A 14,120-nucleotide genomic window follows, 5' to 3' on the forward strand; every position below is an offset into this window, starting at 1 on the left:
AAAAAAAATCTCAATTGAATTATTCAGTCTGGGTCTCCCTCTAACAAATCTGTGCTGACTAGCCCTGATCAATCCCTACCTTTCCAAGTATTGATTAATCCTGTCCTTTAGAATTTTTTCCAATAATTTCCGTACCACTGTCATCAGACTAACTGGTCTGTAACTATCTGGCCTATCCCTGGTGCCCTTCTTGAACGAAGGAACCACATTAGCTATCCCCTGGTCAACTGGCACTTCACCTGTGACCACTGAAATATTAAACATATCTGCCAGGGAGCAAGAAATCTCCTCCCTTGCCTCCCATTGCAGCCTGGGGATTTATGTACCTTTATGCCGGCTACAATATTTAATATCTCCTCCTGATTAATCTTAACAGGTTCTGAACCTCTGAATACAGATGAGAAATATTCATCGAAGACCTCACTCACATCCTCTGCCTCCATGCACAGGTTACTTCTTTGGTCTCTAATAGGTACCTCTCTTTCCCTGGTAATCCTCGTACTGTTTATATATAAGATGCTGAAAGATTTCCTTGATCCTATCTGCCAAAGATATTTCATGGTACCTTTTTGTCCTCCTAATTTCTTTAAGCAACCTCCTGCACTCTCTCTATTTTTGAAAGGCCTCCCCTGTTTACATGCCTTATCTGCCATACGCTTCCTTTTTTAAACAAAAAGATCAAACTCTCGCAATCGTTTGACATCCAGTGTTCCCTAAGACTTGCTGTCTTGCCCTTCACTCTTATAGGACTATGCTGGCCCTGAATTTTCACTAATCGTTTAAAAGATTTCCACATTCCAAATGTAGACTCACCTGCAAATAGCCGCTCCCAATCTATGTTTGGCAGATCCTGTCTAATGATATTGCAACTGGCCTTGACTTCCTTGACCAAATCCACCAAAAATGTGCTGTGGCTCCTTTTTGCTCTCCTAATTTCTTTTCTAAGCAACCCCCTACACTCTCTATACGTTAGAAAGACCTCCCCTGGTCTGTACCCGACATAAACTTCCATCTTTTTCTTTATCAAAGTCTGAATATTCATTGATATCTAGGGTTACCTGCACCTGCTGCCCTTGCCCTTCACTATTAGAGGAACGTGCTAGCCCCAAATTCCCACTGTACAACTTTTGAAAGACTCCCACTTTCCAAAGGTAGTCTTAACTGCAAGTAGCTGTGCCCAGTCTATATTTGCCAGATCCTGTCTAATGATATTAAAATTGACTTTCCCCCCAGTTTGGACACTTAACTTCTGCACTATCCTTATCACTTTCCACAATGCCTTTGAAACTTATAGACACTGGGAGGCAATGGCCTAGTAGTATTATCACTGGACTGTTAATCCAGAGACCCAGTAGCATTCTGGGGACACCGGTTCGAATCCCGCCATGGCAGATAGTAGAAGTTGAATTCAATAAAAATATCTGGAATTAAGAGTCTAATGATGACCATGAATCCGTTGTCGATTGTCAGAAAAACCCATCTGGGTCACTAATATCCTTTAGGAAAGGAAACTGCCACGCTTACCTGGTCTGGCCTACATGTGATTCCAGACCCACAGCAATGTGGTTGACTCTCAACTACCCTCTGGGCAATTAGGGATGGGCAATAAATGCTGCCTGATCAGCGACGCCTTCATCCCATGAATGAACAAAGAAAGTAAAAAATTACATTTACTATCTGCAAAAAACTCGCGCACTGAATCTTCAACCGCTTGACTAGCTTAATTCCCTAAGATTAGGTCTATCATTGCCCCAGCTCTAGTAGGGCTATCTATACACTGGCATTAAAAAAAACTCTCCTGGATGCAATTTCAAAATTCCACCCCTGTCTAATTCTTTCACACTAAAATGATCCCAATTAATTTTGGTAACGTTGAAACGCCCTGCAACAATAACCCTGTTTCTCTCACACATTTCTGTAATTTGAAACACAGAAAATAGGTGCAGGAGCAGGCCATTCAGCCCTTTGAGCAGCACCACTATTCAATACGATCATAGCTAATCAGACAACTTCAGTATCCCATTCCCACTTTCTCTTGATACCCCGATCCCATTAGCCATAAGGGCCACATCCAGCTCCCCCTTGAATATATCTAAAAAAATTGGCCCCAGAATTTCTGTGGTAGAGAATTCCACAGGTTCATAACTCCGGGTGAAGAAATTCTTCCTCATCTCAGTCCTGAATCGCTTACCCTATTCTTAGACTGTGACCCCTAGTTCTGGACTTTCCCTACATTGGGAACGTTCTTCCCACATGTGGTTTGTCCAGTCCCATTAGGATTTTATATATTTCTATCAGATTCCCCCTCAGTCTTCCAAATTCCAGTGAGTACAAGCCCAGTCAATCCAGTCTTTCTTCATATGTCAGTCTTGTATGCTGGGGATCAGACTGGTGAACATTCGCTGGACTTGTTCAATAGCGAGAATGTCCTTCCTCAGACTAGGAGACCAAAACTGCATACAATACTCAAGGCATGGCCTCAACAAGGCCCTGTATAACTTCTATATTCAAATCCTCTTGCTATGAAAGCCAGCATCCCATTAGCTTTCCTCACTGTCTGCTGTACCTGCATGCCAATCGTCAGTGGCCGCTCCACCATGATATCCAGGTCTCGTTGCACCTCACCTTTTACTAAACTGCCACCATACAGATAATAATCTGCCTTCCTGTTTTTGCCACTGAAGTGCCATTTATCCACATTATGTTGCATTTGCCAAGTATTTGCCCACTCGGCCAGTCTGTCCAAGTCACCATGCAGCCTCTTAGCATCCTCCTCACAGCACATACTGCCACCCAGCTTAGTGTCATCTGCAAATTTGATATATATGGCATTCAATTCCTTCGTCCAAATCATTAATGTATATTGTGAACAGTTGGGGTCCCAGCACTGAACCCTGCAGCACCCCACTCGTCACTGCCTGCCGCTCAGAAAAGAACCCGTTTATTCCACTCTCTGCTTCCTGTCTGCCAACCAGTTCTCGATCTACCTCAATACATTAATTCCAATACCATTAGCTTTAATTTTCCTTGAAGTCTCTTGTGTGGGACCTTGACAAAAGCCTTTTGAAAGTCGAGATACAACATCTACTGATTCACCCTTGCCCACTCTACTGGTCACATCCTCAAAAAATTCCAGAAGATTTGTCAAGCTTGATTTCCCTTTAGTGAATCCATGCTGACTAGGACTGATTCTGTCACTGCTTTTCAAATGCTCAGTTATTACATCCTTAATGACTGACGCCAGCATTTTCCCCACCACCAATGTCAGGCCAACCAGCCTATATTTCCTCTTTTCTTTCTGCCTCCTGTTTTAAAAAGTGCATTTACATTAGCTACCCTCCAGTCTGTTGGAATTCTTCCAATACAGTCTATAGAATGTTGGAAAATGATCAGTAATACATCCACTATTTCCAAAGCCACTTCCTTAAGTACTCTGGGATGTAGAGCATCAGGCCTTGTCGATTTATTGAGTTTTAATCCCATCAATTTCCCCAATACCATTTCCTTCAGCTCCTCCTTCATGCTTGATCCTTTGTCCCCTAGCATTTCCAGAAGGTTATTTGTGTCCTCCTCAGTGAACGCAGATTGAAAGTATTTGTTCAACTGGTCTGCCGTCTCTTTGTTGTCTATTATGAATTCACCTGGATCTAACTGGAAGGGACCTACATTTGTCTTTGCCAGTTTTTTTCTTTTCAAATATCAGTAGAAGCTTTTGCAGTCAGTTTTTATGTTTTCTGCAAGCTTACTCTCGTATTTTATTTTCCCCTTCTGAATCAAACCCTTTGTCATCCTCTGCTGAATTTTAAATATCGCCCTCAAGTTTGCTGCTGTTTCTGGCCAATTTATATGCCTCCTCTTTAGTTTTAACACTATCCCTGGTTTCCCTTGTTAGCTGTGGTTGAGCCACCTTCCCTGTTTTATGCCAGACAAGGATGTACAATTGTTTAAGTTCATCCATGTGTTCTTTAAGTATCTGCCATTGCCTACGCACCATTAACCCCTCAAGTATCCTTAGCCAGCTTATCCTAGCTAATACCATCTCATACCATCAATGTAAGTTCTTTAAGTTCAGGACCCCAGTCTCAGATTTAACTGTTTCACTCTCCATCTTAATGAATAATTCTACCATATTATGGTCACTCTTCCCAAAAGGATCTCACACCACAAGGTTGCTAATTAATCTTCTCTCATTACACAATACCCAGTCTAGGATGGCCTGCTCTCCAGTTGGTTCGTTGTGACATATTTGCTTACATATCAGCTCCTTTACCTCCCTCTTTCTCGCAGTTTCCTTTATCAATAACGCAATGCCTCCAGCTCTTGTATATTCCTCCACCCGCCCCCAATATACCTGAATCTTCGACGCCCTGGAATGCCAATCACGTCCTTCCTTCAACCATGTCTCAATGATTGCAACAAAATTATATTCCCACGTACTGATCAACGCTCTAAGTTCATCAACCTCACCAGTCAACCTCCTTGCAATAAAAAAGACACAATTTAGCATTCCAGTCCTCCCATGTGTCTTATCCTGCCCATGTCTTCTTCGCCTAGTGGACTGTCCTAGCATTCCTCCTATATCTGATTGGACCTTGCTCCCAACTTTACATCTACTCTGTTCCCCATCCCTCTGCCAAATTAGTTTAAAACCTCCCTAACAGCATGTGCAAACCAGGAGTGAGACTAACTGATAGCTCTTTAAAGTAGCACACAGGCATTATGGATCAACACCTTTTGTACTAAAGGTTTCTCTTATTTCTGGTTTAATAGCAGTGGAGTAGAGCTTCTGCCTGACTCCCAATTCCTGCTTCAGCCTTAGCTATTTCTCAATTTCACCAGGACTGAAACACACTCTCTGGTCATGCTGTATAAATTGTTATTTCTTTTCTGAAGTTGGTGTGCTTGCATTTCAGTCATGATGAGTGCAAAGCAAAGTTTTAACTTCATGTCTCTTTCTAGCAGTGTTTAAGTTCTGTACTACCTCTGGAAGAGAGGATAAATAAGAAGGAAAAATTAAAGAAGGGAATGATCTAAACAATAATCATAATTTTACACAAAATGCACAAACAGAGCACCTTTTTCCTTTGATCCTTTTGCTTTTCCCGGAATTCCTCCAATTTTTTAATCTCTTCCCGTAAACTGCCAGCCAGCTGGATGTGCAACAGTCCCACATTCTCCGTCTCTGGAAGGAATGAAGCAATTGCATGATTAATAGTCCCATAACATTAATAATAATAATAACATTAATGCATTTTTTTCTATTCATTTGTAGGATGAGGGCATCACTGGCTGGCCAGCATTTCTTGTCCATCCCTAGTTGCCCTTGAGAAGGTGGTGGTGAGCTGCCTTCTTGAACTGCTACAGTCCTCCTGCTGTGGGTTGACCCACAATGCTATTAGGGAGGGAATTCCAGGATTTTGACCCAGCGACAGTGAAGGAATGGCGATATATTTCCAAGTCAGGATGGTGAGTGATTTGGAGGTGGTGGTGCTCCCATATATTTGCTGCCTTTGTCCTTCTAGATGGAAGTGGTAGTGGGTTTGGAAGGCGCTGTCTGAGGATCTTTGGTAAATTTTTGCAGTGCCTCTTGTAGATAGTACACACTGCTGCTACTGCTACTGAGCGTTGGTGGTTGAGGGAGTGAATGTTTGTGGATGTAGTGCCAATCAAGCGGGCTGCTTTGTCCTGGATGGTGTCAAGCTTCTTGAGTGTTGTTGGGGCTGCACTCATCCTGGCAAGCGGGGTTGTGTAGCATTCACCAGTGTTTCTGCTATTATTAGTTGAGGATCAGGCAGAAATGAAATGTTGTGACAGACAGCAAGGTGCTAGTACATTAATGTTTTGTGAACAGTTAATGTAGTGATTGTAACAAGGTCAGCCAGGTGGACCTCATAGAATATGAGTTCCCTGATTGGGGCTGTTAACCTGGTCCAATCAAGGAGCCCGGGCTGACAGATAAGAACAGGAGTGTCAGTCATCTCTGAGGCAGCTGGATCAGTGTCAAGGACTCTCCAAGTGTAAATAAAGGGTGACTTGGTGATGGTATACTGTCCTCTGTGGAGTTATTTCACTAGCAATGAGAGAAAAGCAAGCTCCTGAAGAAACCTGCTCGCAACAGGCGGCTTTGAATTGGGGTATGCATTTCTGGCATCATGCCATTATTTAGAAAGCTTGACTGATTCAATCCTGTTGTCAAAGCGGGCCCAGTTTATGGAAAAAAGTGTTATTTTTCTGGGCAAATAACATTGGGGCAGATGAAAAGCAACAAGTAATTCTCCTGACAGCTTGTGGACCCGCAACTTCTTCAGTTATGAGGAACCTAACTTTACTGGAGACACCAGATACTAAAACCTTTCAAGAGTTAACAGATTTAGTTAAGGAATTTTACAACCTCAAGCCTCCTCTAATTCTGAGACGCTATTGTTTTACTCGACAGTTCAAGAACCAGGGAATCCATATCGGGATTTTTGACTGGGTTAAGATGACTGGCAGAGGCAAGTGACTTTGGTTTAACCCTCAGTGAGATGCTGAGAGGCCATTCGGTATGTGTGGGATTAATGATGTAAACATGCAAAGGCGCCTACTAGCTGAAGCCCAACTGGACTTCAAACAGGCATTACAACTGGCTTTACCATTGGAAAATGTGGCAAGCGGAGCATATGAGTTGCAGGGTATTCTGTTGGAACTGGACACCATCACCAGTCCAACTGAGCTTGGAGAACATCACTTGAGTGAAAGCAGTTGCACAGTCTCACTCAGGACATATCCTGAACGGACAGACTCTACGTCAGCCCAAAGCAAAACCCAAAACAAAGCCAAGCCTCAGCCAAACAGTTAAATTTTTTTTCAGGATCCGGTCCGACAAGCCATTGTAGTTGCAGCAAGTATGCGGATCCGAGACATCAAAAGACAAATTAAGTAAGAGAACTCATAGGCTGGTATCCAGGAAAGTGCACACCCTGGAAGGCCTACCCACATCTGGTTTAGATCAGTTAAATTGCTTACCAACAGCCAAATCAGAAACAAGATAAACATCTGGGTAAATGGTCACTCAATTCTAATGGCGTTCGATACCAGCATGGCTATTTCAGTGATTGCAGAACCAGTCTTTAACAAAATTCACTGTGGACTCCAACCCTTAAGTTTGTACAAGACCTCAGCTAGTCTGAGAATCTACACCAGGGAACCTTTACAGATTAAGGGCACAACTTCGGTTCCAGTCTCACATGAGAAGCAGCTGGTTCAGTTACCACTGATTGTAGTAAAAGGCTCAGGCCCGAGCTTGATGGGACAGAATTGGTTGAAAAAGATTCACCAAACTGGCTCAACATTTTTCGATTATAAAATGGCTGCCTGAGTGAAGTCCTAATTAATTACCCAGACGTTTTTCAGAAAAGTCTAGGGAATATCAAAGGAGCCAAGGCCACCTTGCACATTGACCAGGAAGCAATTCCATGATTCTGCACGGCCCGCCCAGTGCCATTTACCTTACAGGCAAAAGTAGAGGCAGAAGTCAGAAAGCTGGAAAGTGAAGGAATCATCAAACCAGTCAAGTTTGCAAGAATGGGCAGCGCCGGTCGTACTGATTGTGAAGCCCGATGGGTCGGTTCACCTTTGTGGGGATTTTAAACAAATGGTAAACCGTTTTTCACAGCTGGATAAATACCCAAATTCTCACATAGAGGACTTATACACAAAGCTGGCAGGGCGGTTGTCCTTCAAGAAACTGGACATGAGCTACACTTACTTGCAATTGTGATTAGATGAGGATTCCCAGAAGTATGCTACAATTAATGCACATAAGGGTTTGTACCAATATACAAGACTGCCATGTGGGGTATCGTCAGCTTGAGCAATTTTTCAGTGTATGGTGGAGAACATTTTACAAGGTCTAACCCATCTATTTAGATGACAAGCTAATAACCAGGAAGACCAATAAGGAGCACTTAGAGAACTTAGATGTAATCATTATACGTTTCTCCCAGGCGGGTGTATACCTTTAAAGGGAAAAGTGTGTGGTCAAGGCATCCCAAGTGACTTACTTGGACTATAAAGTTGACAAGACCAGGTTACACTCATTGGAAGATAAAGTGAGGCTCATGAAAGGTGCCCCAGCTCCCTCATCTGTACCGGACCTGAGGTCTTTTCTTGTGCTGGTGAATTATTACAAAAAGTTCACACAAAGTCTGGCCTCCATCCTGGCATCTTTGCATCAACTCTTTTAAAAAAGCATCAGCTTTAGAAATGGTCACATAGCTAAGACATAACTTTCAGGGAAGTAAAGAAACAGATAACATCCTCTAAGATGTTGGCACACTGTGATCCCAAGTGAGATCTGGTATTGACACATGATGTCTTCCTGTACAGCATCAGGGTAGTACTAACTCATAGGTGGCCCAATGGAAAGGAATGCCAAATAGCATCTGCATCCAAGACTTTGGCAAATGCAAAGTATAAATATGAGATAGTAGGAACTGCTGATGCTGGAGTCTGAAATAACAAGGTGTAGAGCTGGATGAACACAGCAGGCCAGGCAGCATCAGAGGAGCAGGAAAGCTGATGTTTCCGGTCTGGAACCTTCTTCAGAAATGGGGGAGGGGAAGGGGGCTCTGAAATAAATAGAGAGAGGGCGAGGCGATGATAGAAGATGGATAGAGGAGCAGATCGGAGGAGAGAAGACGGACAGGTCAAGGAGGCGGGGATGAGGCTAGTAGGTAGGAAGTGGGGGTGGGGGGTGGTCAGTGAGGTGGGAGGAGCGGATAGGTGGGAGAAAAGACAGATAGGTCATGTAGGCGGAGACAAGATGGGCTGGTTTTGGGATGAGGTCGGGGGAGGTGAGATTTTGAAGCTTGTGAAGTTCACATTAAGACCATTGGGCTGCAGGGTTCCCAAACGGAACATGAGGTGCTGTTCCTCCAGCCTTCGGGTGGCATCATTGTGGCACTGGAGGAGGCCCAGCATGGACATGTTGCCCAAGGAGTGGGAGGGGGAGTTGAAGTGGTTCGCGACTGGGAGGTGTTGGAGGCTTGGAGACCACTTGTGGAGTCAGGATGTTCCACCAATACCCTCCAGGAGGGTTTAAACTAGTTTGGCAGGGGGCTGGGAACCAGAACAATGGGTCTGTAAGTGCAGGGACTGGGGACAAAAGTGTGACAGAGACATGCATAGCACAGAGTAAGAGCAGGCACAGGGAAGTCGCGGGGCTCAGAGGGACTGGAGGACTGGAATGCATTCACTTCAATGCAAGAAGTATAGCAGGTAAGTCAGATGAACTAAGATTACTGCATGGAATTATGATGTCGTTGCCACGACAGAGACTTGGTTAAAGGAGGGACAGCACTGGCAGCTTAACATTCCTGGATATCACTGTCGAAGGGATAGAAAGGGAAACAAAAGGGGTGGGGAAGTTGCACTGCTGACTAGGGATCACATCGCAGCCGTGTTGAGGGAGGACGCATCGGAGGGATCTTGCGGTGAGACATTTTGGGTGGAGCTCAGGAATAGGAAAGGTGAAATCACAATGTTGGGAGTTTTCTATAGACCTCCCGACAGCCCACGGGAGACAGAGGAGCAGATATGTAGTCAGTGACTAGAAAACTGTGAAAAGAGCAGGGTAGTCATGGTGGGTTACTTCAACTTTCCTCTTATTGACTGGGAATCCCTTACAGCCAGGGGCTCGGATGGAGAGCAATTTGTTAGTTGTGTCCAGGAGGGCTTTTTGAGGCAGTATGTTGACATATCCAGCCAGAGAGGTTGCCATGTTAGACTTGGTCCTAGGGAATGAGCCAGGACAGGTGATTGATGTTTCAGTAGGAGAGCATTCCAGGCTTAGTGCCCATAACTCCATAAGATTTCAAGTAGTCATGGAAAAAGACACAAGTGGCCCTCGGGAGAGGGTGCTTAATTGGGCAAGAGCCAATTACACCCAAATTAGACAGGAACTGGAGAATGTGGATTGGGAGCAGTTATTTGAGGGTAAATCTACCTCTGGCATGTGAGAAGCTTTTAAAGACCAGTTGATTAAAGTGCAGGACATGCACGTCTCTGCAAAACTAAAGAATAGGAATGGCAGGATTCAGGAACCATGGATGACAAGGGAAATTGTAAACTTAGTCAAAGGAAAAAGGGAAGCAAATCACAAGTCTAGGCAGCTACAAACTGACGAAGCCCTGGAGGAGTACACAGAAATTAGGAAGGAACTTAAATGCACAATTATGAAGGCAAAAAGGGGCCATGAAATGTCTTTAGCAAACAGGGTCAAGGAGAATCCCAAGGCTTTTTATGCATATGTTAGGTAACAAGGGAAAGAGTAGGCCCACTCAGGGACAAAGGAGGGAAGTTGTACCTAAGGAAGTGGGGGAGATGGAATAAGTACTTTGTATCGGTTTTCACCAAGGAGAAGGACATGACCAATGCTGAGGTCAGGGATGAGTGTGGGAATACTCTAGAGAATGTCAAAATATTGAAAAAGGAAGTTTTGGGAATCCTAAATTGCATTAAAATAGACAAGTCCCCAGGACCAGGGGTCTCCAAAATAAACTTCTTGCTGACATTTTATGTCTGGTAGCCAGGATTGGATGCAGACATAGCCACGTGGGTGGGGCAGTGCCCAGAGTGCCAACTAGGACAAATATTACTGCCAGCAGATTCCCCCGCATTTGTGGGAATAGCCTCAGTTACATGTGGACTATGATCCTTTCATGGACTCAACGTTCTTAGTCATTGTGGACACCCCCTCAAAGTGGCTTGACATGCCTAGAGTTCATTCATCAAACATGGGGATAACGATAGAAAAACTGCACGCATCTTTTGCGATACATGAACTCCAGAATTGTTGGTCACAGATTACAGACCATAGTTTACCAGCAGGGAATGTCAGTATTTCCTAAAGTTGAATGGTATTCAACATATCAGAACAGCTCCATATCATTCATCATCCAATGGTCTGGCAGAAAGAGCAGTCCAAAGTTTGAAGGCAGGCTTAAAGAAGCAGCCTACAGCTTCACTAGATACCAAACAGTCCCAGTTCCTGTTTGATTATAGGACCACCCCTCATGCAACTACAGGGATAGCACCAGAGTTGCTAATGGGGAGAAGACTCCAGACCAGGTTAAATCTGGTCTTCCCCAACCTTGGAGGGTGAGGGTGGAACGGAATCAGGTATGCTAATGCTGGACATTAGACTTTGCTAAGTGAGAGAGACAGTTTACTTCAGGGGATGAAGTTTGGTGTAGGAACCACAGGAATGGCCCCTGCATGGGTAAAAGACATGGTTGATGCAAGGTCAGGTCCAGTGACGTATGAAGTTTGGGTAGATGCGACAGTTCTGAACAAGCACTTGGACCACATATTCTGGAACCCGTGGGTTCTCCCTTTCCATCAAGCGTTGAAGATACCTCGGAATCTGAGACAGGCATGACAGATATCAATGCCTTGACACCTCTGCTGCCTGAAGAAGAGAATGAATTTCTTCAGAAACACTCCGGACACAAGAGGCAAACTACTGTACGTTACACACCGCCTGTATGAGAAGCAGAGTGGGAGGAACATGACCCAATGCTAAAATGCCCCAGGAGGAGCTACAAAATAAAAGAGAACTGGCCTATGTCCTCGGACTCAGAGGGGCAGGGATGTCGTGATTGTAACAAAGTCAGCCAGATGGACCTCAAAGAATATGAGTTCCATGAGTGGGGCTGTTAATCTGGTCCAATCAAGGAGCCCTGGGTGACAGATGAGAACAGGAGTGTCAGACAGCTCTGAGGGAGCTGGATCAGTGTCAAAGATTCCCCAGGTGTAAATAGAGGGTGGCTTGGTGGCAGGATACCAGCCTCTGAATAAGCGTGTGTAAATTGCGAGTCTCGCTACAGATAGAATGCAGATGAGGAGGATGGTGTTAAAGATTTTGAGAAGATTTCTTGCTTGGGCTGTGGATGAGGTTGTAGACTTGCTCACTGAGCCGGTGTGTTGGTTGCAGACCTTTCATCACCCTGCCAGGTAACATCATCAGTGCACCTTCGGTGAAGCATTGGTGTTCTGTCCCGCTTGTTATTTATATGCCTCTGTTTGCTGAACCACCCCAGCAAACCGAGGCATATAAATAACAAGCGGGACAGAACACTAACGCTTCACCGGAAACGCACTGACAATGTTACCTAGCAGGGTGGCAAAATGTCTGCAACCAACACACCGGCTCAGTGAGCAAGTCTACAACCTCAAGATGGTGTTAACAAAGCTGAGGTAACTTGCTGGTTCCGGTCCCACGCTCTATGCTGATGGGGACGCCACTTTTGACCAGAGTTGTGATCCATAGCTCATAATGTTCTTGTGGCTGGGTCTGTAAATAAATGTGGTTGGGAGATAACAGAAGATGTGGTGATGTGATGGACATGTCACTTAAGCTGATCCTGTGACTACCTAGTAAACATTGGGGAGATAGACAACTTAGCATTTCAGTGACCGAGTTTCCAGGCAACCCATTAGAACTTGACTTTACTCTTTGTTGTCCTGTTGTGTTTTTCTAAATCTTACTTCGGCTTTCCAATGACTCTCATTTTCCGTTGGCCCACAACACCTCATCCAGAGCTAGGAAGCAGTTAAAACAAAAGCCAGATCTTACGAGCAGACGACCTTAAGATAGAGCAAATTGATCTCAGTATTGCCACGAGTTCCATGCATTGGGACCCAAAGATACTAAATCGTATAAAACCAGAAGAATAATATTCAGGTATTGAATAATGGCAGGTATTGTCTTCAGTATATCATACAGTTGACTGTATTATATTCCTCCATCATCACCATTCATCCATATGGAAGTACAATCTCCCTGTTCTATTAAAAAAAAGTTACAACACATCTCCTGCAACGGTAAGCTCCAAACCAGGCATTCTGAAATTAACTTTCTCCACATTTTTAATCGCCTGTCTAAGAGCTGCATTAATATTGGTCAGCACTCACCAGATGGTCGGCACACTTTGTCAGACTCTTTTGCAGGAAGACCAAATTTCCCTTAGCCCTGGACAGTGATATTTTAGTGTCCATGGTGAAGGTGCTGCACAATATTTGTATACCCACCCATCTTTTTATCATACCATGACCTCCCCTCAGTGTGAAATCGTCCCCATCCCTTGGAATTTGAGTGCCATGCCAACACTTGTGGCCGTCCCATTTACAGTGTCCAATTTGTGAAAGTGCTTTGTCTTTGGTGCAGAGCTTCCAATGGCACAATTCAGGAGTAAATTCATGAGAGTGGCATTCCTCAGTTGCTCAGACAAACAAGAAAAAACCCCCAAAAGCTGTCACTTTCAGGGGATACTTGTGCTTCTATGAGTGGCTCTGCTTGTTGAGAAGGGTTGTAAAATAATGTAAGGAGCTACAGATGCAGAGTGAGAGAGTCCCACTGAAACTGCAAAACAGATGTGGGTTATTTTGACCAACTCAATGATGTTGGTGTTCCTTCTCCACACAACACTATTACTAACATGTTTGTTGGCTTGCCAACTTGGATTGAATGTATTCCCGGAAATTCCCAATTTTTAAACATTGATTAGACATTGACAAAGTCTGCTTCAAAACCAATGGCAGTATATTCCACTATTCTCAACCCTCCACATTGTATTTCGCTTCCAATGCCAGCAAACACAAGTTGGCTGTGTTTCCCTGTGGAATGTACCTGCACCCCGTTAACGAGTGGGAGACACATTCTTCATCCAACAAAGAATAGAGGGTGAGGCCTTGAAGTTGGATTCAGCCATCAAGCACAGGGATGGGGAGGCAATGCAGTGCAGTGCAGGGCAGCATGTAACTGCTACTACACCCAGGAAGGGTCTCTAGGCCTGACGGAAGCATTAGCCCCTTACTGATGGGTCCCCACCTTTTGGCATCTAAACTGGATCCTGCCAGTGCTGGAATATTTCAACTGGACTTAATCTGGACTGATATCTTAGGTGCCACGTGTAGGTGGGTAGCCCAGACACACCAGATCTCACTACTACAAAAGTGGTCCAGATTTGGGACAGAGCTGGGGCATAATGGGAGGTAGGGCATTCAGTCCCAGTCCTCTCTTTAGTGATGCAGATGCCTATTTGTCAAAAAGTTCTTCCTGTTCTCTGCCCTAAACCATT

General features: G+C 44.4%; 1 protein-coding gene across 2 annotated transcripts in view; it reads right to left on the minus strand.

The window, feature by feature from the left end:
- Positions 1–14,120, minus strand: part of pstpip2 (proline-serine-threonine phosphatase interacting protein 2) — a 115,557-nt gene that overhangs the window by 51,281 nt on the left and 50,156 nt on the right. For both annotated transcript variants that reach the window (XM_048595106.1, XM_020513283.2), the window contains exon 5: positions 5,076–5,182. In XM_048595106.1, the coding sequence (XP_048451063.1) occupies positions 5,076–5,182 (107 nt within the window). The remainder of the gene's footprint in view (positions 1–5,075; positions 5,183–14,120) is intronic.

Source organism: Rhincodon typus, chromosome 1 (genome assembly GCF_021869965.1).
Source record: "Rhincodon typus isolate 14 chromosome 1, sRhiTyp1.1, whole genome shotgun sequence".
Classification (NCBI taxonomy): domain Eukaryota; kingdom Metazoa; phylum Chordata; class Chondrichthyes; order Orectolobiformes; family Rhincodontidae; genus Rhincodon; species Rhincodon typus.